Here is a 25,799-nt window from a genome sequence, read left to right as displayed (position 1 = left end):
CATTTGGATACAGTCAGTCGGGCTGCATCGGTTGGAGGGACCGACCCACGCTTCCTACAGAATCAAGGAGCACATCAGTCGGAACTTATTTGAAAAGGGGCGATGCCTGCATAGGCACTGCCGTAGGAATTACTATGTCCCTTTCCGACAGCCTTTCCTTGGTGGTCGGAACGCCTTGGAAATGCTGTCGGAAAAGGACTTTGGTGGCCCCTATCAGGGCCCCGGTTCCACGTGGGCCTCTGTTATGAGGCTCGGGGGGCTCCTACAGTGCCTCCCCTAAATATCCATACCCTGTGTGCCAGTCATCACATGGTGTCTGGCACACAGTGCATGGATGTTCAAAAACATGCCTTTTCCCATTGCGGTTTGTGCTGCGACCTTTTTCGAGCCACAGCACAAGCTGCAATTGGAAAAAAACATGATTCTGGCTGTCTACACAGCGGTCGCATCATAATTTGGCAGGCGGGACAGCTGACTACTTTTAGGTCGGATCCAATCCTGCTGCGAAGGTGGTCGGACACTTGTCCAACCGCCATTGTAATGGGTCCCTATATTCTAAAACACAGCTTTCCAAACTTTCCACGTCGGTGACACACCTTTTTGACAATCTTTATCTTGTGACACGGTAATGCGAGCGAGCACAGCGAGCGAGCCGAACCTCCTACAGGGGGTTCTGGGGGGTACTCCTGCAAGAAAAGTTTGAAAAAAAGTGGGCCAATGGTGCAGTTTCAAGCAGATTTGAGAAAGCAGGAAGGTTCTAACAAAGACAGTGACTAGCAAAACTGGGTGTAAGCAAGGTTAGGTGTGTGCCTGAAACAAGAATATAACAATGCACACATTGACACATGCACCATTGATTTACAGCACAAAAAGGGGGGGGCACGCTCTGCCAACCCTTCCAACCATGCACAAAGTCCACCTGATGCCTTGCTGAATATGAGTTATACAAAAATCCGTTCAGGACCAATCATGCAACCTATCAGCCTGTCTCTGCACATTAAACTTAGGTTAGACCGCTTTTCTTAGCGCAGCGCGCCAAAAGGCACATCATCCTTACTTCACCGTGCCTTGCTATCCATCTCTCTCCCACCTCTCCCTCTCCCACCTCTCCCTCTCCCATCTCTCCCTCTCCCATCTCTCCCTCTCCCATCTCTACCTCTCCCATCTCTCCCTCCTCTCCCTCTCTCTCTCCTCTCCCTCTCTCCTCTCCCTCTCCCTCTCTCCCTCCTCTCCCTCTCCCTCTCTCCCTCCTCTTCCTCTCCCTCTCACTCCTCTCCCTCTCCATCTCACTCTCACTCCTCTCCCTCTCCCTCCCTCACTCCTCTCCCTCTCCCTGCAGTCTCTCTCTCTCCCCCTCTCTTTCTCTCTCTCTCCCTCCTCTTCCTCTCCCTCCTCTTCCTCTCCCTCCTCTCCGTCTCTCTCTCACTCCTCTTCCTCTCCCTCCTCTTCCTCTGTCTCCTCTCCATCTCCCTCTCACTCCTCTCCCTCCTCTCCCTCAACCTCTCTCCCTCCTCTCCTTCTCCCTCTCTCCCTCCTCTTCCTGTCCCTCCTCTTCCTCTCCCTCCTCTCCGTCTCCCTCTCACTCCTCTTCCTCTCTCTCCTCTCCCTCTGTCTCCACTCCGTCTCCCTCTCACTCCTCTCCCTCTCCCTCTCTCCCTCTCCCTCTCTCCCTCCTCTCCCTCCTCTCCCTCTCCCTCTCTCCCTCCTCTTCCTCTCCCTCCTCTTCCTCTCCCTCCTCTTCCTCTCCCTCCTCTCCGTCTCCCTCTCACTCCTCTCCCTCCTCTCCCTCTTTCTCCTCTCCATCTCCCTCTCACTCCTCTCCCTCTCCCTCCTGTCCCTCTCTCGCTCCTCTCCCTCTCCCTCCTCCTCCTCTCCCTCCTCTCCCTCTCTCACTCATCTCCCTCCTCTTCCTCTCCCTCTCTCTCCTCTCCATCTCACTCCTCTCCCTCTCCCTCCTCTCCCTCTCCTTCACCCTCCTCTCCCTCTTCCTCTACCTCCTCTCCCTCTCTCTCCTTCCGCTCCGTCTCACTCCTCTCCCTCTCCCCTCCCCCTCCTCTCCATCTCCCTCTCACTCCTCTCCCTCTCCCTCCCTCGCTCCTCTCCCTCTCTCCCTCCTCTTCCTCTCCCTCTCCCTCTCCATCTCCCTCTCCCTCCTCTTCCTCTCCCTCCTCTCCCTCTTCCTCTACCTCCTCTCCCTCTCTCTCCCTCCTCTCTGTCTGACTCCTCTCCCTCTTCCTCCTCCCTCTTCCTCTGCCTCTCCCTGCTCTCCCTCCTCTCCCTCCTCTCCCTCCTCTCCTTCTCTCTCCTCACCCTCTCACTCCTCTCCCTCTCCCTCCCTCTCTCCTCTCCCTCTCCCTGCAGTCTCTCTCTCTCCCCCTCTCTTTTTCTCTCTCTCATTCTGGCTCTCTCCCTCAGTATCTCTCTCGCCCTTCAGTCTCTCTTCTCCTCTCTATCCCCCTCTCTATCCCTCCTCTCTCTTTATCTCTCTCTCTCCATCCTTCAGTCTCTCTCCCTCTCTCTGTGTTTCTCTCCCTCGGTATGTCTCTCTCTCCCTCTCGCCATCCTTCAGTATCTCTCTCTCTCTGTCTCTCCCCTCTCTCTCGCTCGCTCTCTCCCTCTTTATCACTCCCTCTATCTCTGCCCCCCATATCTCTATGGCACCCTTTCGCCGTTACCCTTCTAATGCAACTACTGAGAAATAAATTCAACAAAATAGACAAATACAATGATGTAATGTTTATAAATAATTGCGGAGGTCATAAGATAAAAAGCCCATGGACCTGAGGCTGGACAGAGTCCCTACCTCTCTGCTAACGCCTGGGTTTTCTAAGTAATAAGATGCAGCGCCTTGAACCAGTGCGCCAAGCAGAGACTCCTTCCGAAACTGCTCGGAAGCTGCCCCTGCCAGGTGTCCGACAAGGTCAAGGAGCAGCAATCATGTCCGCAGCAGCCGGTGCCCCTGGCTAAGGCTGGTGCTTGGCAGGCGAGACTGGTGCCTGCTGGGCCCAGGGTGGAGGGAGGCTCTACAGAGCATATTAACAGCAGCAGACACCCCCCAGCGCAGAGGCGCAACTAGAGCCACATTTCAGGGGGGGGGGCTGAAACATTAAGCAGTAGGTAGGGTGGCGCTGCAGGGGCTCTTAGAAGGGGTGAAACATCAACAAAGCCTCTTTAACATGCACACGGTCTTTTAATGACCTGTGAAGTGCTCGGATGCGGCTGAGTGTGTGCCCGGGAGCTGTCTGAGCCCGGGCTGCCACACACGAGGGGGGGTCATTGTCAGGCGACACACCCACAGAGTGGAGGCGACACAGTACGGTGTCGCGGCACACACTTTGGAAAGCTCTGTTCTAAAAGGTGTAAAAACATATAATAACATTACTCCAAACAATATGCAGTAAAAAAAAACAGAAGTAGGGAAAGTGTTGGACGTTGGGAGGGTCGGATTTACTGTTCCCACTACAACTTGGTGACTGTATGGAAAATACGGCATTTAGCAGGGGTTAGATTTACTATGTGCAATCCAATCTGAGCAACAGTAAGGAACATGCTGGGCATTGAAGGGGTCTGAATTACTATTTCAACTCCCACCTGAGCAACAGTAGGGAAAGTGTTGGGAAAGTGTTGGACTTTGGAGGCCATATTTACAAATTCCCACTCCAACCTGAGCAACAGTAGGGAATGTGTTGGACTTTAGAAGGCTCAAATTTACTATTCCTGCTGTAACCCAAGCAACAGCAGGGAAAGTGTTGAACAATGTAGGGGTCACAGTAGGGAAAGCGTTTGAGGTTTGAGGGTTGGATTTACTATTCCAACACCAATCTGAGCATCAGTAGGGAGAGTGTTGAACTTTGGAGGGGTCAGATTTACTTTTCTCACTCCATCCTGAGCAAGAGTAGGGGAAATAGACTTTAGAGGGTTTAGATACATTATTTCCAATCCACGTAAGCAACAGAAGGGAAGGGTTTGACTTTAGAATAGTCAAATTTACTATTCCTGTTCTAGTCTGAGCAACTAGGGAAGTGTTGGACTTTGAAGAGGTCAGATTTACTATTCCCATAGCAACATAATCAACAGTAGGGTGAGTGTTTTATGAGAAAAAAAAAATATTGATTGATAAAAAAACATCAAATCTATTCCAATAAATATATTAAAGAATATATGTTCAACATTATAAAGTTATTTTAAATAATACAAAAATAGAATGCAATATTGAAAATAAGAATATACCAGTGTCCATCGAGGTGGGCATTCTCCATGGGGACTTTCCAGAAGGTGACAGCACATGAACACAGGATTGAGGAAGTCTCGCTGTAGGTCAGTGCCCTTAATGAACAGGTCGGGAAACTCACAAATCTGACAGCAGCACTGGAAAACCGGGCAGAAGATGCTGAAGGTAGATCCCGACGGAATAATCTACACTTTTTCGGGTTCCCGTACGGAGCGAAAGGAAGGTTCATGGAATCCTTTATGCAAGATTGGATAAGTAACACCCTGAGGCCCAAAGAACTGTCACCGATGTTTGTAGTGGAAAGGGCGCATAGGGCGTTGGTGAGGAGGCCCCCTCTGGGGGCGCCATCGTGAGCAATAATTGCATGCATTTTTAATTACCGTGACCAAGACTGTATCCTTAGAGCAGCACGAGAGGCTGATGCCTTAGGGTTTGAAAATCACAACATAACAATATTTCCGGACTATACGCGGAAGGTGCAGGCACAACGCCAGTCATTTGTGGAAGCTAACAAGAAGCTCAAGGCAATGGGACTACAATACATGCTTATGATCTGGGCCAAGCTCCGAGTAGTGGCGCAAGGCAAAACACATTTCCTCGAGAGACCTGAGGAGGTTTGGGCCTGGCTTGAAGCCTGGGACAAGCTGCCAACAAGGGAAAGGGGCACCCAGAAAACAGACAGGAAGCGTAAAGGAGGAGAGTTGAGAACTGGAATGTGTCCCCTGGAAATTTGAAGGGAGAGACCATGGCGACCCCTTGGATAGAGGTGCAGGAAGATAGCTCGCTGTTGGCGGTGCAACTAGGGGAAGCGGAGAGCGATATGGAACAAGGTGACAACGCCGAAGATTTGACGCAAGTGACACCGGAACCAGTAGTCAGAGAAGAAGAAAGTTGAACACCACTCCAGACATTTCAGACTGAGAAAACACAGGAGGTACAAAATGGGACAATGAGGAGGGGGCCCCGAATACCACAGGTAGAGAAGTAGGAACATCGGGGACCTGTGGGAAAACACAGTGTGGACATACATGCTGAAGGTAATCGATGAAACTGAGGCTATTGTAAAAAATGTTGGGATGGGGTAGGGCTGCTGAGGTAAGATCCTGTGGGGTCTCCGACTCTCCCTTTGAGGGAGGGGGAGCCAGCTGGATACCTTACCTCTGGAGGAGGGAGGAGAATATAGGGAATAGCTGTTGTAGGAGGAATCTTTTTTTGCTTTTTCACAGGAGAACATATGGGGGGCTCTGGGCATTGGATGTCCCAAGGGGTGGGCGATCATCAAAGTTCTAGTTACTGTGTTCACATGATTGTCCGGGGAGGGAAGGGTTGGGGGGTACACATGTTGGTAAAGGTTATAAGCTGTACAGAGTGGTGCGATACAAAACCTATGGGGCTGAGAGAAATGGGAGCGATGGAAGACATGTTGGAGCAAGATGAGACACATAGGGAGGAGCCCCGCACTGGCGGGAAGAATTGGGGGAGAATGCCGCAGCTATGACACAGCGGTACATGATAGTCCTGTGGAATGTCAGGGGCATGGGTACTTATGTGAAGAGGTATAGAATACACTCATACCTGAAACGCACAGGTGTAAGCATAGCCTGTATTGAGGAAACGTACCTCACAGAGGAAGAAGCCCAGAAGTTACAGAAAAAATGGAGGGGACAGCTATACTTGTCTACATATTCCTTATATGCATGGGGAGTGGCAATCTGGGAGATTCCTGGGATCCCGTTTCGCCTGGTGTACACAGAGGCGGATGCACAGATATATATTCGTGCAGGGAGTGCTAGATGGCACAGACATGACTATACTCAATGTATACGCGCCCAATGTGGACGACAGGGAGTTTTTTCCTAGATTGCAAAACATGATCACAGACAACACGATAGAAAGGCTGCTCTGGGTGGGGGACTTCAATTGTGTATTGGATGCCAGTATGGAAATATCACCCTGAGTGCTAGGACTAAACCAGGCATGGTAAACACAGTCAAAAATGTAATGTAAAACCTAGGTTGTAAGGACTTATGGAGGGCACAATAACTGACCCGACGGGAATATTCATGTTACTCAGCAAACCACAAGACATATAGTAAGATTGCACAGAGCGCTCGGTACGGAACATATGCAGGCGGAAACACAGAGTAGGATATTTGGGCAGGTACTTATCTGATCATTCCCCGCTATTGCGGGAATGGGGGGGGAGGAGTAGGAGGACAGGGAAATAGAACATTGAGAATGCAACCGGACATGCTAACGGATGCACCTTTTTGACAGGATTTAGCAGATAAAATCACCAAGTTTATTGAGGGGAATTGGGGCACAGCTGTAAGTCGGGGCATGGAAGGGGAAGCACTAAAAGCGATGATTCGGGGAGAATGCATGGGTAAAATATGTGGAGTAAGGAGGCAGTTACAAGCAGAATTGAAGAGTTTAGAAATAGAATTGACGAAGGTGCAGCAGAGGAGGGCAACGGGGCGGGACAATGAGTTTAGGGTGCGAACATAGTTGGACAATACATGGGACAGACTGGATAAATTCACATGCAGAGACTACAGGAAATGCCTGCATGGCAAAGAAGATACGCCCAGCAGAATGCTTGCATGGCTGTTCAAAAGAGAAATGGCCAGGGACCCCATAGTATTGCTTCAGAGGCAGGACAGAACAATAGCCATTACACAGAGATTGATAAATAACATGCTAAAAGAACAACTCCAAGAAATCTACATGGGTGGGGCAGAGCCGACGGAAGGGGAACTTTCAGAATATCTGGAGGGGGCGGGACTTCCCAGACTGGAATGACAGGTTAGCGATGAAATTGAAGCGGACCTTACATAAGAGGAAGCAAAAGAAGCAATCAAGGGTAAGACACCGGGAAGCGATGGATTCCCCGTAGAGTTCTGCCAGACATATATGGATCAGCTGCCAGGGCTGTTATTAGAGGTATATAGAGAAGGACAGAATGGGATAATGTCTCAGACACTCAGGGAAGGAGTGATTTGTATGGTACTCAAACTCGGGGGGGACGGACGCGACGGACGCGGCAGCATACCGACCTCTAACAATGCTGAATGTAGACAGCAAGGTATTATGCAAGATATTAGCGAGAGACTGACAGGCATAGTGAGGGAATTAGTGCATGAAGCCAAGTGTGGATTCATCCCGGAGTGGAGCACAGCATTGAATTGGCGTAGGCTGGCACATGTAATGCATGCAGTGAAAGATAGTCAGCAGGAACTAGCGCTTCTGTCTGTGGATATCAAAAAGGCCTTTGACACTGTCGAATTGAAATATCTACAGCGGGTACTGCAGCACATGGGCTGCAAACCGAAATGTTGTCACTGGGTTAGGGTACTAAACACTACCCCTGGAGTACGGGTGCGTAGTGGAGGCATTCTGTCAGAAGGCTGGGAGGTGAGTAGGGGCGAGGCTTGGCTGCCCGCTCTACCCATTGTTATTTGCAATGGCAATGGAACACCTGGCCGCATGTTGTGTAAGGAGGCGGAGATGATGGGGGTAAGGGTGGTAGAGAGGACACACCTAATCTCGATATACGCGGACAATGTGATGTTCTACTTAAGGGAGCCAGCGGCAAAAGTCTCACAGCTCCTGCAACATCTGGACAAGTTTGGTAAAGTCACAGGTTTGCGCGTAAATAAACAGAAAACGTTGTCATTCCCCCTTGGAGGGCTGGAGGAAAAGGAGGTAACACAGCTGCCACCGGTGGGTTTGCTATGAGAGGTGTTGTCCTTTAGATACTTGGGAGTTAAAGTAGGCCATAGCCTTGAGGACAAGGAGTCCTTGGTAAGCCTGATGATTTCGGGACTGACCCAGTCAATTCAGTTCTGGAACACACTGCCGCTCTCCACCATGGGGAAGATGGCGGTAGCTAAGCTAAGATGGTGTTCCTTCCAAAGTGCCTGTATACTGTCCAGTGTGTGATGTATACGCTTTCCTGTAGTGTGTTACGGAAATTGAATAGTCTCTTGATCCAGCTGGTATGGGTGGGAAAAAGGAGCAGGGTAGTACTGCCGCAGCTGAAACGCGACACACAGGAAGGGGTATGGGTCTTCCAGATTTGGAGTTGTATTATTATACCTCTAAACTACTGTACATGGCATAATAGGTGTTGGATGAGGACAACGCTGAGAAGCGAATGCTATGGGGAACATATGGAACGCTCTCATTGATGGAATTGCTCATGCTGGGAAACGGGGTACTTGAGGGAACTCCTTACCTTATAAGTCAAACAGACTTATACGGTAAGGAGTGAGTGATTAAGAGAGTGTTTAAGAAACCGCCTTTTGACAGGGTTCTAGATTTCGTGATGCTTTGGCCATTTCGTCGTATAGACCGAGACATGTTGATGGCACGATGAAGAGAGGGTGGATGCATCACATTAGACGATCTATACCCGGGAGAGACATGTCTGACTTTTGAAGAAGCACAGGAGACATTCAGGGTGACAAGGGGCCAGGTCCTTCAATATGCTAAAATAACATAAACGGTGAGGGAAATATGGACGGACTTCCCAAATGCCCAGACGGAGTATGGCACCTTGCAGCTCCTGCTTACCGCAGGGGGTACGAGATATATGGTGACCTTCCTATACAGAACTCTGAAGGAGGACAGAGAAGTGAGGGAAATGCCGTCCAGAAGGGCATAGGAGGAGGATTTGGGAGGCCCCTTCGAAGACACTAAATGGAGTGCGGCACGTGAACTGGTTCGGACAGTGTCAAGTAATGTGCGCTTCAGGTTGACGCACTTTAATTATCTGCATCTAACATATATGACACTGAATAAACTTAGCAGAATATATGTGGGAAGGGGGGCAGTCTGCCCCAGATGTGGGGCAGATGGGGCCTCGTTCTTCCACCTGGCATGGGATTGTCAGGCAGTCCTACAGTACTGGCAGGAAGTGGCGGAACAAATGAGGGCGGTGACCGGATTAATCCGGGTGGCAGTCCCGAGGGTATGCATGTTGGGCATGGTTAAGAAACCCAGGGAGGGCAAAATAGGCTGGAAATTTCTGCAGTTAGTGTTGGTGCTAGCAAAAAAGAGGGTGGCTATAGAGTGGATAAGTGCGAGGATGCCCTCCATAGATCTACGGCACAAGGATGTATTTGAATGGGCATGAGAGGAGGAAATATATATGAAGATCCGTAGGGATGATAAGCTGGAGGAGGTCATAATTGAGTGGGTAGCGTTCATGGGAGGAGACATTCAGGAGACACAGCCAAGTTAGGGCTAGCATGGGGGAGGTATAGCAGAGGTAATTCTCATGCATTAAAAGATTACAGCCAATAAACTGTACGTGGGGTTCTGTCCGAAGAATGTGTAGCTCCAGAGAAGATTAGAGAAAAAACAGTGGGAGGAGCGAGACTGCACTGTAATGTGGGGGGGGGGACAGGCTTGGGTGGGGGGATTGTTAATATGTAGTTCTCTGGTTGAGGCTATTATACAAATGTGTAGATGTATAAATGTGCTGCACGGATGGACACATACTTAACCAAAGACATTCAATAAAAAGATTTAATAAAAAAAAAATAAGAATATACATTATATAAAATTTAAATGTTTTACCAATTAAAAAGAGCTTTGTCGTCTTTGCAGTTCTGTAGTTATTTTTCCCATAGTGGAAGCCACTGTAACTTCCCCTTTAGTTCAATATTAAAACCACAGTGGGTTGCTGTGAACATGCAATGTTGGTGCTGTTTCTTTCCAAGTCATTGCAGTTGGACACTTAGGGGCATATTATCAAGGACAGGCGATACATTATCGCCGCTTTTATCTGCAGGAAACTGCCGATAAAGTGGTGATAATGGCCTTGATAATATGTGTGAGAAGTTGGCCTGATATATGATGTTCACTAGTTCTAGTGACCACCTTGTATCAGTCCAAACAACCCTTATGGTGATTGGTTGTAAGTCAACCTTATAGACCAGCTATCCTAATGGTAGCATGGACAAAGCAGTCTTAGGCTAAACTCTTTTGGCATGTGAAGCCAGCTGTTTTACCACAATATAACCCCTTGAATACCAGATGAAAGGACACCACACAGGTTGTTATGAAAATAAACAATATATTTATTAATAACAACACCTCTGAACTCTTTATGAGATCAGAGGGTTAAGCACATGACAATACTACGAAAGAAATGCGAGTTAGCACAATATTTACACGTGTGCCTTAGGGGCACGACAAACCATATACTAAGAACAATGGAATGCGAGGAAGGAAAGTACTGTAAGGAGATCCAGAGGCTGGAGGATCGCTGGGACTATGCTACGAACTAGGTAAGTACGGAGCAGGAGGCCCACGGGACTCACGTGCAGAGTGGAAACTCTCACGCGAGATGCGTACCAACGTCTATGGATGCTACAGTTTACAAAGTTACGGATTCCGGACAAACCCGGCTGGATGGAGGGAAAACAACAGTGGGCCTGGACACTAGGATAGTGAACATTGACTTCAGCACCTAGAAGCTTTAGTTACCTAACCTACAGGCTGCGGGTGCATAGGGCTGAAGTGGTGTCGGGTTTGCTGCGTTGATCCCGGTGATGCCTGAAACAAGGAGTTGCTGGCAGGCAGCCAGATGGAGGAGTCCGGTGGTTCCAAGGATGGAACTAGGAAGGAGAAGTCCTGAAAGGGAAGGGGACAGAGTTTTGGTCACTAGCCAGTGACGGTGCTGGAACCAGGAGGGAACCAGATGCTGTTGCCGCGTTCAGGTGAAGGAAGGGTCGCTTCTCTCTGTAGCTGCGCTGACCAGGAGCTGTTCTTTACGACCAGGCTGGAGGCACGAGCTGTCCCACGTAGTCTGCTGATGATGGCGGTGTTGGATTGTCGATCTGGTCAACAGGCCTTGGCCAGTGCAAGCCACGCGGTGGAACATAGATGGCATCTGGTGCGGACCAGGAGGGTCCGGGGTGCTTCTCTTTCACAAGGAAGCAAGGGCCAGTCTGGGGGACCAGACTAGCAGTGTTAAAATCTTCGGGTCGTCGTCTCAGAGGTCACGAGCCAGCCGGCAAGTGACCAGACAACAAGAAAGGCAGCAACCAGGCAAAAGGGCCCCACGCAGATCTCGTGGAGGCTGGGGGGCTGGTCTTTGATGCAGGTGCTGTGTCGGTGTGGGGCTTCTCAGTCCCGATGCACTTACTCGAGGGTCCCTCGGTGGTCATGCTGGAAGCACTGTGCAGGTTTCTTCAAGATGGCCGTCTCCACGTTGCTCGTCGCACCCACGGGTCCCAGCTGTGCTGTGGATGTGGGTAGAGGTCAGAGGGGTCTGGAGGTCTGGGTCTCGTTGAGCTGGGTCGTCGGATTCCGGGAAGGAAGGACTTGCAGCAAACCGCACAGGAGCTTGATGGTGCCTGCGAAGCAGGATGGTCACTCCCTGACCATAGGGGAGATTCTTCAGTCTTCTGATGTTCAGGAGGTCGAAGGTCAAGAGTTTCTTCGTGGAAGTTGTCAAGATTAATCTAACTGGGAATGGGACCAGCTCCTACCTTTATTCAGCTAAAGGGGGCTGCACTACGACTAGGTCCATCCCCTGGGTGGGACCAGGAAGGGAGGTGGTTACACCCCCTATCCTTTGTCCGGTTTCCCGCCAGAGCTGGGGCTGGAGTGACCCAGCAACTGGTTGGAACCGGTGTATGCACAGGGCACCTTGTGTGCCCCAGGCGTGTCTCATTCCTTTCAGCCTTGGCCTACCTAATACACAAAATCCTGTCTGGGGTGGTGCTAGCACCTCCCAAGGCAGGAAACCCTTTGTCTGAGCCTCCCTCGCTGGAAGGACTCCCAGCAGCAGGAGGTCAGACTTGTGTCTGTGGTGGCAGCATCCATCTTGTGATGCTGAGGCTCGATTTAACTTTAACCGGGGTTCACAGTTACATACATGTCGTGTCCCTCTAGAAGGGTGGAATGCTACCCCCGTCGCCAGAATTGGCGAGGGGGTAGTATTCCAATTCGTATGACACCTTACTCGACATATTTTGATAATGTTATACCAGAGTTAGCATTTAACCGCGAGGATTATAATGCACTTAAGAGTATATGGTATAGCGTTATCATGGAACAGCTATTAGGACTTGGTTCCGCAAGCTGCAAACGGGCTCAGCTCATGCCAGAGCACCATCTCACATAATTCCAAGCACTATGCCTTCAGGATTGATAAGGCCTTCCATAGGAGTGACTGATAGGAATATATGTGTCCATTTTAGGTTTAGATATAGGGAACTATATCTAAAGCAAAGGGTGATTACACCACCTTGCCCCAGCTGTCGTGCAGCCAGTTGTGTCTGTTTTGGATGGCCAGCCAGGGGTGGCATAATACATGCTTCAGCCCCTGGTAGGCCCTGGGTACACCTATGCCCTGGATACCTAAGGTATACTGTACAGGGACTGATAAGGTGACTCAGTATCCAATTAGATATGTACCTAGGGTACATGGAGTCCATTTTACAGAGAGAGCAGGAAGCCTGGGGTCCTGATTAGCAGGATCCCAGGCCAACTAAGTCAAAAACCAGCAAAACACTAGGCAAAAATGTTGGGGGTAACCATAGTCAGATATCCACCTTCCTACAATATGCTCTATGAATTCCAATCGAAGCCCATGTTAGATGTGAACACATCTAACATGGGCTTCGATTGGAATTCATAGAACATATTATCAAGGCCATTATCGCCGCTATATCGGCAGTTTCCTGCCGATAAAAGCGGCGATAATGTATCGCCTGTCCTTGATAATATGCCCCTTTGTTCCATCGGCGCCCTGTGTTCACCGGCGCTCAGACCTGCCAGAGCAGGCTGTTATAAATCCAAATGCAGGGGTGCTCCCAAAATTGAAGGTGCCACAAAACTACAACTGCTCAATGATTTTAGAAGCACTGTAACCTAATTATTACATAAAAATACTAAAAAATAATTAATTTAACGAATATAATTATTTTACACATGTATATAAACATTGATAAAATAAATTAACTATTTATAAATAATTATAAAATATATATTTAAAAAATCCTACCCTAGTCCTCTGCAAACTCAACAACCTGCCAATAAATATGTAAATTCTAATAAAATACAAATATTTAAATATATTGCCAAATTAAAAATATAATGAACTAGACTAAACATACTTAGACATAACATCAAAATAAAAAATTAAATACAACAAAATAATAAAAAAATTATATAAAACGATATTTTAGAAAAGATTTTAAATACTTAAAAAAATAATATTCTTACCCGTTATAATCTGTCCCATGATATTCTTGACATCACACTATTTTTGACACAATATTTGTGTCCAACAACATTTTTGCAACAATATTAACATTGCGCAGTGCACCTGGAATTTCTGCTTCGCCGGATTAATGAAGCAAGTGTAAACTCGGAAAGCTAGGAAAATAGTGAAGTTTCCTCACATTAACTTGCAATTGGAAGGTAAGCAATATACATTTGGCATATGCCTGTGAATGCACCAATGTTTCGATTATGACCAGTTTGTTATTTGGAGTTTATACATTTCTCAGTTAATTTTACCATAAAGGGAAATTAGAGTTTAGCTAAATCAGCAGGGCATAGGTTGTCTTCAGTCATATAATTTCCAGGAAAATCAACTGTCTTTTATCAATAGGTTTCCTTACTGTCGAGCAGTAGCAAATCTCCAGTGGGGAGTGGTAAGCTTTCTTCTGTTTTCATGTAGGAATCTCATCTATCGCAAATCAGCTGGCATTATGTAATTTGGTTAGTGTAATGATGGTGAATGGCTTGAGGTTTTTAAAACTGCGATCATTACTACTTTGGCCCTAACTTTTCCCAAATTCATTTTTTTTTCTCAAGAAGTCAGCGCTGTATCCTAAAATATATCATGTGAAGGATGAGTGAAGATTCTTGAATTGTGGAATTGTCAACTCCTTTCAAACATCTCATCCCTGACATTGCCATTCAAAATCTTCTTTTGATCAAATGTTTCTTTCTTCACACTTGACCTCTTATTTTCTGCTGTTAAAGTGTACACCCAAATGTACTATCCCTCACACCATTCTCGCCTCATTCCTGTGCTCCCTTTGTACTTGCAGTTTCTAAACTCGACACAGCACACTCCAGCCTCCTTGGTGCCTCTCTTTTCAGGCTGCTCTCTGTATCCACTTTCTTTTCTCTCAATCTCAAAAAACATTCTTTGTAAAGTGATGTCTAGCTAGTTCTTCCTCTCTCTTCCACCCACAGTTCTTCAGTGTTGGCCTTCCTGTCCACTGTTGCCTTTCCCCCTTTTCTCTGATGCCTGGAGCTGTTTCTAACATGCTTCCCTTTTCTTCACTACTTTGGTTTCTCTTCTCCTTCCTGCCTCTTATTGTATTCCTGATCTCCTTCCCACCCACCTCCTAGTGGAGTCCAACAGCAGAAACAGTCTTTAAAGCTACAGTTGCAAGACTACTTCTTTTACATCCATCACCTTCTTGACCCCGTTGTCACTCCCTTCAATGTGCACCGGTAGCTTCGATGTCTACAAGAAAAGCCTAATTTTTCTGGACCACAGGTATTCTTCAAGGCAGGGCTCATGTTCCTATATCTAAGAACCTTATGCATCTCCAGCCTCAGGGGAGAATTTCCACAGGGCCAAGCAGGTGCCGTTGGTAAGACCTTCATATCCTGTAGCAGTGTGGGTCAGCAAGCAGTAGACGGGCACCTCTAGTTCTGGAGCAAAGTGCTGCGGGTAGCGGTTGTATGGAAAAATGGCAGTAGCCTCTGCAGCCATTGCGAATGAGGTTAGGTATGTGAGTATATATACATTTCTAGACAGGGAATATTTTCGGTTAAATATTTAACACTTAGATGTTGCAGATTAAACTGCCACAAAGGAGAATAATCCATAGTTCCAAACAATCGAAATTTAATACAAACATTCATAAAATCCACTTTGTCATCAGTGCCAATTTACCTCATCATATTCATCAATGGATTGTTTTAACAAGCAGTGCCAATAGGTTTTGCTTATATTTACATAGCAAGACTGATTGGCATTGCTAATGCTTGCTTAAAGTAGACTTACGTGTCTGGCAAGCTCAGTCTTATTTCACTGTTCAATTTCTATAAATATTGGTGGTGTTGGATCTGCCACATTTCTGCTGCAGTTTTTTTAGTTACTACTAGAAGGCAGTGAAAGACAGGAAACTGTTGTTTAACTGTGGCTCTGTAATGCAGCAAGCAAAGCAGAGCAAATGACGAATCTACAGATGTGGAAATCACAAAGCTCCTGTGGGCGGGTGAAACACAGAAACGGAGGAAAGCAACTGAGATTGACACAAAAGTCATCCAATCTTGAGCAGTGTTTGGTCTGTAGATTATTGTATACAACAATGTATTCTGGTTGGGCTGCTGTTGATGTATGTAGTGAAGCCAGATAAAGTGATAAAATGTACTTTAAGTAGGAGTCCACACACGTTGCAAATGCCAATTACAATCTTCAAACATGCTACAAAGTAGCATAGAAACTACTTGATAGCATATTTAGACATGATTATTGATTACCTGACATTTGGTATTGATCATCAGAACTCTCAAATGGCAACAATAGTATTGCAAAACATCCTTTGAACCGGCAGTGTCCTAATCTGGCGGGGTTTAATTGTTGGGAAAGGGGTGACAGGGAGAACACCTCCCTTAATAAAAGACAAAGCAAGATTACAAGCTCCCAAGGCTTTGTCTATCGTTAATTTAGCAGGTCACTTCACGTAAATGCGCAGGTTTTTCTGCGAAAACATTGTAAATATGGGAAGATGAACTGTAACTGACAGAATAGTAGAATCTTTAGCCAGAAGCACTTATGGTTTTTACAGCTTTCAACCCCACAGCAGTGAGCAGAGACAGAGAAGCTCCAGCAGACCTCCAGTAGAGCTCACCTGGACTTGATCATCTCCATAGGGATGCAGCCGCGATGCAAAGAAGAATATTCAACGCAGAACGCTGTGGTACAACCAAGTCTGTAGAGTGCGGCATATGTTGAGTAAGAGGTCCCATTGTAGCATCAAACTTCAACCAGACTTGGGCTGGAGGGAAAAGGCATAGTTGTATCCCCAATTCTAAGTAGCCAAGTGATTCACTTACTTTTTTCGGTATGGGTGTGAAATCAACACAATACCAGAGTGACATGCACAAAAAATTCCAAAATTATGAATACCCGTCACAACTGTGTATAACGCTGTCCTGCCTCCTAACTCCACCCCTGGTTCTCCCAGGTCATTCCCCTGAGCTTCAAAATAATATCTCCTTCCATAAGCTGTCACACAGGGCAGGCCTCACTGAGACATCATGTAGTCTCTCGTGAATCAGTAAAGGTATTATCGTTTCTGTTCTCTCACAACTGTGATCATTGGCGTGTCCCATGGTTCCTTCCCACTCATCCTGGGAATTATATGGCCAGTCTTTTGAAATGATTTCCAAAGGGCAGGACTGACAAAATGTTTGCAGAGAGAAATGTGTATATTCTGAAATGAACTACAGCTGAACTGAAGCAGAATGTATGCCATATTTCATAGCTGTCATGAGGGAAATTAACAACAGAAATGTAGATATGCTACAGGTTTTTCAGAAGTTGCTACCCACATTCTGTCAATTTGATTTTGATTGCCATTTCCAGATGTTGCAAATTCAATATCATGTTACATTTTGTGCAGTAGAAAATATGTCCTGTAGTTGTGGCTGTCAGGAACACATGCTGGTCCAGATTTACAAACATTCTGTGCTGGGTTTTTGTCCCAAATGTAACGCAAAACTGCACAAAATGTTTTTTTAGAGTTACTTTCCAGCAAAAAACTTGTTTTACACTTGAATGATGCCTCAAAGTAACACAAAGCGGTTCAAAGCACACCTTTGCTTTACAGTTGTTATTAGCTGGGGATTTGCTTAAAAAATCATGGGTGGTTACATGAGCGTTTTTACTCAAACCCCATCTACAGTAGATAGTGTCTTGCACCACAAAATAACACCATTTTGAAGCGGGAATTAAAAAGGAGAAATGCTTTTATGTCTCCTAAGTTTCCAACTTTGCATGAGTGCTGCACTTTACATTAAACATCCAAAGTGGAAAACTTTTTTAAGTTTCTCTAGGCATAGTATTTTGTACTGGATGGGTATCCTTCAAGTACAAAACCTATGCTAGACTCACATAGACATCTTTGCACTATAGAGCAAAGATGTGTGTGTGTGGTGCTCGGGAGACTAATTGTGCACCAGCACTAGGGAAACAGCAGAATAGTGTCATATCTTGGTAGATATGGCTCTTTCCTGATCTCTTCCCATCATTAAATGTAGAACAGCCACTTTGGATGCTGCGCTGCATTGTGTGACAGTTATGTAAATCTGGGCTGCAATCTAAAATTGCATGCCATTTTTCGAAGCAGCTTGCAAAGGCATGCCTATCACTCCTTCTGCTCATACCTCTATTCTGTATCACAGGGATCCTGTAGTTAGAAAGTTAACTTACTAGATACACAGTTATGGCAATTTCGAAATAAATTAAAATGCCTAATCTAAACAGAGCAAGTGTCTGAATCTGTTCAGCACCCTTCAGATATGGCAAAGGTCCAAATCCTGGGGTCCTAAGCAAACATATGGGAGGAACAGGGCAAAAGATGGATTTCCTTACACTCGCTAACAGCCCGCATCGGACCTTACCTAACATGTTCATCTTACATTGCTCCTCATGGCCTCTGATCTTACCAACCCAGACACCTCCTTCTGTTCGGGTGTCGTGCATTGTCAGAAACCATTCGTGACGGCCTGGTCTGAATTCCTACATAGACCGTTACACTGTCATTACCCAGTCTACACATCTCTGTACCAAATGACTTCTCATTTTAACCATGTGCTAACACTCATGAAATTATTTCTGACCATTCTGTCGCCAGTATTATGCCCCTGCATTGCCCATACTGTTGTTCTTCTGTACAGGTCTCTGCGAGGGGTCCGATCCGTGCAACAAATCTTATAAATAACTTAAATAGAACTAAACACAAATCCATTTAAATTTAATCAATCCAAAATCGTAGGGAGCTCCGTCCATATTCATACATCCAGTTTTTACTCAAATTTTTATTTAGAAGAAATGCAAATATTATAAATGTGATAACAGCCTATTATGATATCATCAATTTCTCACTCCTGAACATGATTATATCCAAAACGAGCATTGTTCGCCATTAAAATCCTGCTCTTGATTTGTACTGTTCATGGTCCATATGCAGATTTAGTTGAAACCAAAATCATCAAATCAATTCTAGCATTATGCAGACAAGCAGCCTCAGCCACCACACGTTTCGCGGTATACCCAACCGCTTCTTCAGGGCTCACAGTTTGGTTATAATCTTTTCCCTAAATTGATAATCCTGCCATATCAGCAGATACATTACATTCTATCATTACATTTCAAGATTACTATCCATCCCTTAGATCCACAAAGGGTATGGCTCTCTTAAGTCACTACGCTTCCTGACCTCTGTTAAGGCACCTGGCTATCTTTCCCAATGTTCCAGCTCATTGTCTGCCTCACCATATCATATTTTATGCAATCATTGTGGATAGAAAATCTTCAAAAGGCGCCAAACATTGGTATTCCGGTCACTCGTATGGTCAACACTCTAATGACCAGCACTTAGTCTACTAGCATCTGGTCAGCATACAGTTCATGTCATTGCCCTGCTGTTCGATGAATATTGGCAAATGGATCGTCGCCAAGTTTTTTGATGAGGAAATAAAAACATTTTTATTGAAGAATTATTGTTAAGCACTATGCCTGCACTACACAAGCAATATCACTATTACACCTGCACCATCTGACTCTGAAAAGTATTCTTCGAAAACACTTTTATGATATGGATAATAACTTATATTGTTTAAATATAGTGGGCAATATATCATTGAGCCTGTTCATTATTATTTAATGTATTCGTTATGAAACAGTTTGGAGAAAACGATTGATGCACTCCTTATAATGATATAAATATTGTTTGAAATTACTCTGACAGAACCACTTGTGCTTACACTGATTATTTACCCAGGTTCTGAGGAATACAGGGTTACCCCATTAGCTCTTCTGCTCCTTGTCAATCCAAGCAGGCTTCTTTCCACCTCCTGCATCATACAAGTGCAATAAAGGAACTTCCAGACTGCACTACCAAAGTATCATCTTTATTCCAGACCGGATGATGAGTATCAACACGCCCCACAAATAGTTGGCAGCTTCCCCTGTAGCCTACAATTCTAACTGTCCATAAACTGTCAGGGTACACTGAACACTCAAGCACAACATCCAGAACATTGTTGTCACTGCAACATCACTCACTCAGGCAGCACACTCACTCAGGATACAGCAAATATACAGCAAGCAAGTAAAATCTGATGCCCTTGGCCCCACCACTACACCACAGGCTCTCTCCTTCTGACGACCTCCTCCACATCATCCCACCACTGCCTAAGTTTGCATGGTGTCAGAAACGCTTGTCCCCAAGAAAGACTCTGCAATCCTTTACGCATCCGCCCAGTTGTGACATCTCCAACTTGACACTTACCAAGCTTGATCTTCAGGTTATTACACCACACCTAACACCTCCCTTAAACATTTAGAAGTGCCACACAAGTTGAAACATGCTAAATCACACACTATCAAGCTACCACCAAACTTGAGAATCATGATGGGTGCCTGAATTAATACCACTCACACAAAAGCTGTTGAGCAGCTCCCATTTAATATTGACCTTTCTAGCGCACACAACCACCTCCAGTCTCATACCTGCATGGAAAGTGCTCTTGTGGTCGTAAAGTAGGAGGTGCCATAGGACACAACACTTTTAATATCCTGTTGTAATCTCTGGTCAGCATTAGAATAAACCTCTGTATTTTACTGCATCAGGGGAACAGCACATGAATGGTTAGCTTTTTGGTAACCACACCCTTTCTGTTTTTCACCACCACTGACCACTGTGAAGTAGAGGTGTTATGTCCACTCTTGTGCTGTTCTATGTTGCGATTCTGTTGATGTAAGTGTTTTGGAACACCACCATGTTTTGTAGAGTAAGTGGAATATTTTTTTTTCTAGAGTTTTATATAGCGCAAACTTGACCCGTTACATTAGGACACCTTAATTTTTGTTAGGCACGGGGAGATTAAGTTATTTGCCCAGAATCACAGGATGTTCAGCTCCATTGCCGAGACTCGAACTCAGTTCCCCAGATTCAAGGTCGACCGCCCTAGCTGGTAGGCCAACTCCTGAGTTGCTTAGAGTACTTAAGAGTAGAGCCCTTTTTACAGGGTTGAAATAAGGTTACTACTTTTCTCTCACCATCTCAAGAGTCGAATTTGTCTTGGAAAGCAGCCCGACACTTTGCAGAGAACCGAGTACCATTAAAAGATGCAAAGCGTTACAGTTGGGTTTACTGATTGATGATGTATACAAGATGTCAGTAGGAAGTGAGAAAAGGTTTTATAGGAGCAAGATACATGGATGTACAAAAGAGGTGTAAGTAAGGGAAGCAAGAAAGCCTCCCAGCAATCTTCTATTTCAGCTTTGATCATAGAAATATATCAGCAACACGTGGCTACTTCAAAGTGTAATGTTGAAACTCCTACCCAATAGCAGGAGTGGAATATGCAGATTTGAACACCTTGAACGGCTTCTAATATGTCTGTATTTTGTTTCCTGAAGGAGTTTCTAAGTGTTGCTGAGAAGATGCTGCTGAACAAACACAAGGACCCAATGGAGCTGGATGTTGACTATGCAAACATTGATTTCTCAAGGCTACGTGTAAAGGACAATTACACTCCGTCGCAAGAAATCGCAGAATATGCAGAGATCCGTGTGAAGTGAGCGTGCAGCCAAACAAACCTGTGATAATCTCACTCCACTACCTGTGAAGAGCATCTTCAAGGTGAAAACCAAGAACAGCAAAGCCAGAGACTCTTGACTTAGATTTCAAAAATATTGAAAAAGGTCATTTCTGCAAATGTATGCTTTCCCCTTAAAAACTGTGTACATTTTAAGAATTGAAGCTTTGTGTGCTCCTGTAGAGATTTCTCCTCCACCATAATCGCAATTCTTTATTTGAGTTGATTCTGAACATCTCTAAAATTGACAGTTGGTTGGTGTTTCAAAATCATGTTATCCATTCCAAGTTCTAGTTAGTGTGTAATGCACTGTTTTTGTCTACTGGTACTGTAGTGAGCCATTTTCTAAGAAGTTTTTTGAGATATCCGTTTTCTGAGTAAAGCTGCAGTCTATAATGGACTTTTGGTGAGTACGGAAATTCAATGAGAAGACTCATCTGTATAAGCTACTCATATTCTTATTGTGTTAAACATTGTTAAAAGCTTGTTAAAGCTCGAAAAGAATGTCTTGTTGATATTATGCTTAACAGGGATGCTCCAATGTCATGTCTGTTGTAGTAATACTGAGATAAAATTAACCTAGTCACCAAAAGGGGAACTGTTCTGCCGTACCTGTCTCTCTAACCAGAATCACAAAAGCCGTGAAAGCATGGGCACTCGCGGTCGAAGACAATATACGTAAATACTAAAGCGATAATTAGATACTTCTTAAAGTGAAGCATGCTCATTTTCAAATGGGTGATACTAACACCAGTCAACAGAAGGACCCTCATTCTACTAGTGCTTTGCCTTTTTTGAGGTAGATGCTTGAGCTAACCACTGGGATCACCACTATTTTGCATCTTGTCTCTGCCGCTATGGAGGGGAGCCCACCCTTAGGCAGATCTTTCTGTGAGCAGGAGATCCATATCTAGACAAACACATTCCGCATAGAGATATCCAACAAAGAACATTAAAGTGTGGTGCAGATGCTTGAGGTCATGCTTACTTGGAACAGTTCAGGGTGAAGTTGAAACATTTCTATATTCTATGATGTATGGACAAAGCTACAGTGCGATGTTTCCATCGGTTTCCAAGCGTGAGCATTTTCACATAGTATTAACAGTGTATTTATTATGTTTTATTCCTGCTCTAACCATTTTCAGAAAACTGTGCAAGGAATGCTTGCTATCAAACTTCTAAAAAAATTAATAGGAACTGCACTTTCAGTCCCATCTTGCCTCTGCCTTCGTTCATGCTCTGAGGTGTAATGACCTACCTCTACATTTTTATTATATTTTGTGTCCCCCTCTACTCCAATTTACTGAAGACATATAAAGATACCTGTTTTTCCTAATCCGGTTGTTCCTTTTTGACCAGAATAAAGTATACAAATGAACCAGAAATATAACCAATCAGAACGGAGCTTTCATGGCGTATTGTTCATTGTTCATTCTCTCTGTTTTTGCCTCACTTCCTCTAAGCTCGAGTTCCTTGAAATCTTGCCGAATGAACTAAACACATACACAAGGCTCAATTTAACGCTAGAAATCACATGATATTCCCTTTATTCACACATTTTCTTTGTATTGCCGTCTTGTTCATTGTAATATCACTTTATGTGTACATATAATTAGCTTTTCGCTGTTGTGCGTGATAAAAATACATTTACTTGCCTAAAATAAACACACCTTAATCCATGTGATTATCACATTAAGATTGTGCACATCTATGGAGGCCAATCAGTCCCAAAATATTGAAGAAACAAAGTTAAAACTCAGACATATTTCACAGCGATTACCTATTGAGATTTCTTTTTGATATCAGTTTTTAAACATACATTTTATTAAATTAAACCACAATGAACATAAAATTGAAAGACTCCAATTTTTTTGACACAGTCGTAGCTAAATAATTTCCCTTCCTCCAATTATGCCTTTCTTCGATGTCTAGTTAAGTTTAAAGAAGTGTTCACATTGCTCCTTCAAAGGAACATGCATGCCACATTTTCAGAATGAGCACTCCCTTTGTGAATTATTCACATTTATGTTAATTGGGTAAAACTTCTCATTTGGAACTTCATGAAAACATGGTCTTGTGCAGCCCTCGGGCCCCATCGTTGTACGCCACCAATTATTATGTCCTCGTTCACAAGAAGACCCCTTTCTGATGAGGTTACTTATTGATAATAGGGTTGCCAGGGCCACTGATGTCAGAAGGATGTCACATGTCAAGTCTTGCACTTTAATTTTGCAAATCACTGTCTTCAGTTATTTAGGCCAAAAAAGGATCAAGACTACAACTTCCGTGATGTACTGGGAAATGCAAACTCCGAACTGGAAAGAATATGCTGGCATTTTACAAACCCTTTTGCTGTCAGGCCCTTAATTTGGTCAGTAGTGCTTCCACTTGCAGATTTCCGTAGATATATATATATATATATATATATATATATATATATATATAATATATATATATATATATAATATATATATATTTCTTTTTTAAAGACACGAGGCATACATAACGTTAACTATGCGGCTGCACATTACTAGGGACCCCATATTTCAATCCTCAGTTGACAACCTAATGACTTCAGAAAGTTTTAGTTCTTGAAAACCCCAATTCAACCAGTCAAGATTGCAGTTGTTTTAAAAAGAAAGCATGTACTGGAGTGCGTCTCCCTGATGATATGTAGTCAGCTAGTAACCCAGTGCTCTCAAGTTTCCTAGTTGTAAGCATGAGTAGATCTCGCAGTCCAGGACACTTCTCGGAATTCTGGGACTCCTAGTCCTGGTTTTATAATGGGTTAAAGAGGACTGCAAATCCCAGCATGCAACAAAAAACTGGATCGGATGGGCTACTCACACATAGAACTGAGTAACATGAGCACTCGTGTAACCGTAAGCATATGGACTAAAGAACTGGAGAACATTTCTCCTACTTTTTGCCTGCCTCAAGGATGCGTTATTTGTTTTATGCAAAGCCAGCTCTGACTATCTTTGTTGATATGTCTTTGCGTCAAACACTGTAATGCCCAAGTATTACCCATTGAACTTTGCATAACTTTGGTTTCAAATCTTGATAAGTGTGCCCCATGGTATCTTGATAAGGAGTGAGGACACAAACCTAACTGCACTCCAAAAGAGGAGCTGTAGCACTACATATAAGAGTAAATGTGACTTAAGTTCAACAAGGACACATTGCAACAGTCCTCAATGTTCGATTACAAAATCTGTTCATTCTCATGTTTGTGGTCTTGGCTCAGTTCATTGATATCAGCAAAGTAAGATACCTGAAAACAATGATTTATGAAAGAAAAGCACAGGGCGGGAAACATGGAGTCAATACGACAAAGGGCCTCATTGTCACTGGCCTTTAAATCTCTATGGGCACAGTAACTGGATTTATTGGACCCAACGTAATTACAAGTTTTGGTTTTTCACACATATTTTGGCTGCCGAAAGCTGAGATGGTCCGTGTGATAGTCAAGGGAAAACATGCAGGAACCAGTGCAGAAGCATCAATTCTCTTTATTATTCCCTAAAAACTTGTAATCTGCTTATTTGCTTGTCCCGATTGCCTTGTAATAGTAATTACACAGCATGGAATAACATGGATTAATCTGAGATCCTCGCTTTCGTGGCCATCAAGCTTGGTGACAAACCTAACTGCACTCTAAAAGGAAGGTATAGCATGTTCAAATCCTTTAAAATAGTCAATTTGTTCATTAAAAACAATGACTATGGTGCGTCTATTGTGTATTTATTTATTTATCTGTACTCAACTATCATTGGTTTTAAGCTTCTTGTTTTCCATATAAAGTATGTGTGTGCTTACAAAGATCTATTACCTCGTTGCAGTACTTTGAGGGCAAACATTGCCTGTGTTCATATTTTACCTGTTGGACTGGGTATCCGGATGGCTTCCATTGAAGTGCTGAATTTGGTTGACACATCTTCAATAGTCCCCAAGCCCGGTTTAGCAATTTGGGGGTCGGTTGCGTGACTGGCATTTATGGGGGATGTGGGACAGATCACACTCCCTCAATACATGAGTAATGTTTCCTATGCGTTAACATCACTTTACCTGTCAAAGAAATAAAGATTTATTCTACAAAGTCAATTCATGTCTAGTGATTGCTTCTCAGAATTTGCCATTGGTTTTTGTGTGTTCATTATTCATTTTGCATTCTCCATCAAGGTGTATGCTTGTTTCTCAATAAATTCAACAGAATTTGAAATTGTCTGATTGGGGAATTAAAAAGTTAGATATACATAAAATTGCTTAAATAGAATGACATGCTGTGCTTTCAACATTTTCCGTTTAGTTAAGAATTCTGTTCCTAAAATGAATGCTTATGAAAATTAAAATACACTTGTATAGTGCAGAAATAGCACCGGAGCACACTTGTCGCTTGGGCAGTAAAACCTTCTTTAGAACATTACAGCTACATTTGTATATCTTTGTAATATCACGTTTACATTGAAACTAGTTTTTCATCACCAAAATTTACATTATCAATAGTTACATTTTTATTTAATTGTAAAGTGCCAAACATACCTCTTGCATTTCACTTTCTAGCATTTTGTAGTTCCAGACAGTTTCTTCCACAAATGCAGGACTCACAGGTCGATGCGGGGGAGGGGGGGGGGGGGGGTAGGGGGATCTTTAACACCTGATCAGCTTGACACAGAGGGGAATGTTACTT

The 25,799-nt window shown here is 44.4% G+C and overlaps 1 protein-coding gene across 3 annotated transcripts in view; it reads left to right on the top strand.

Moving 5' to 3' along the window:
* Positions 1-25,213, top strand: part of MAG (myelin associated glycoprotein) — a 404,692-nt gene extending 379,479 nt beyond the window's left edge. For 2 of the 3 annotated variants that reach the window (XM_078655319.1, XM_078655320.1), the window contains exon 11: positions 20,931-25,213. In XM_078655319.1, coding sequence (XP_078511445.1) covers positions 20,931-21,092 — 162 coding nt within the window. In that variant the 3' untranslated portion in view covers positions 21,093-25,213. The remainder of the gene's footprint in view (positions 1-20,930) is intronic. The other variant, XM_078655321.1, reaches the window with a different exon arrangement.
* The last annotated feature ends 586 nt before the right edge of the window (positions 25,214-25,799 follow it).

This window comes from Lissotriton helveticus, chromosome 7 (genome assembly GCF_964261635.1).
Source record: "Lissotriton helveticus chromosome 7, aLisHel1.1, whole genome shotgun sequence".
NCBI classification, from domain to species: domain Eukaryota; kingdom Metazoa; phylum Chordata; class Amphibia; order Caudata; family Salamandridae; genus Lissotriton; species Lissotriton helveticus.
This window is presented reverse-complemented; position numbering and strand designations above follow the sequence as displayed.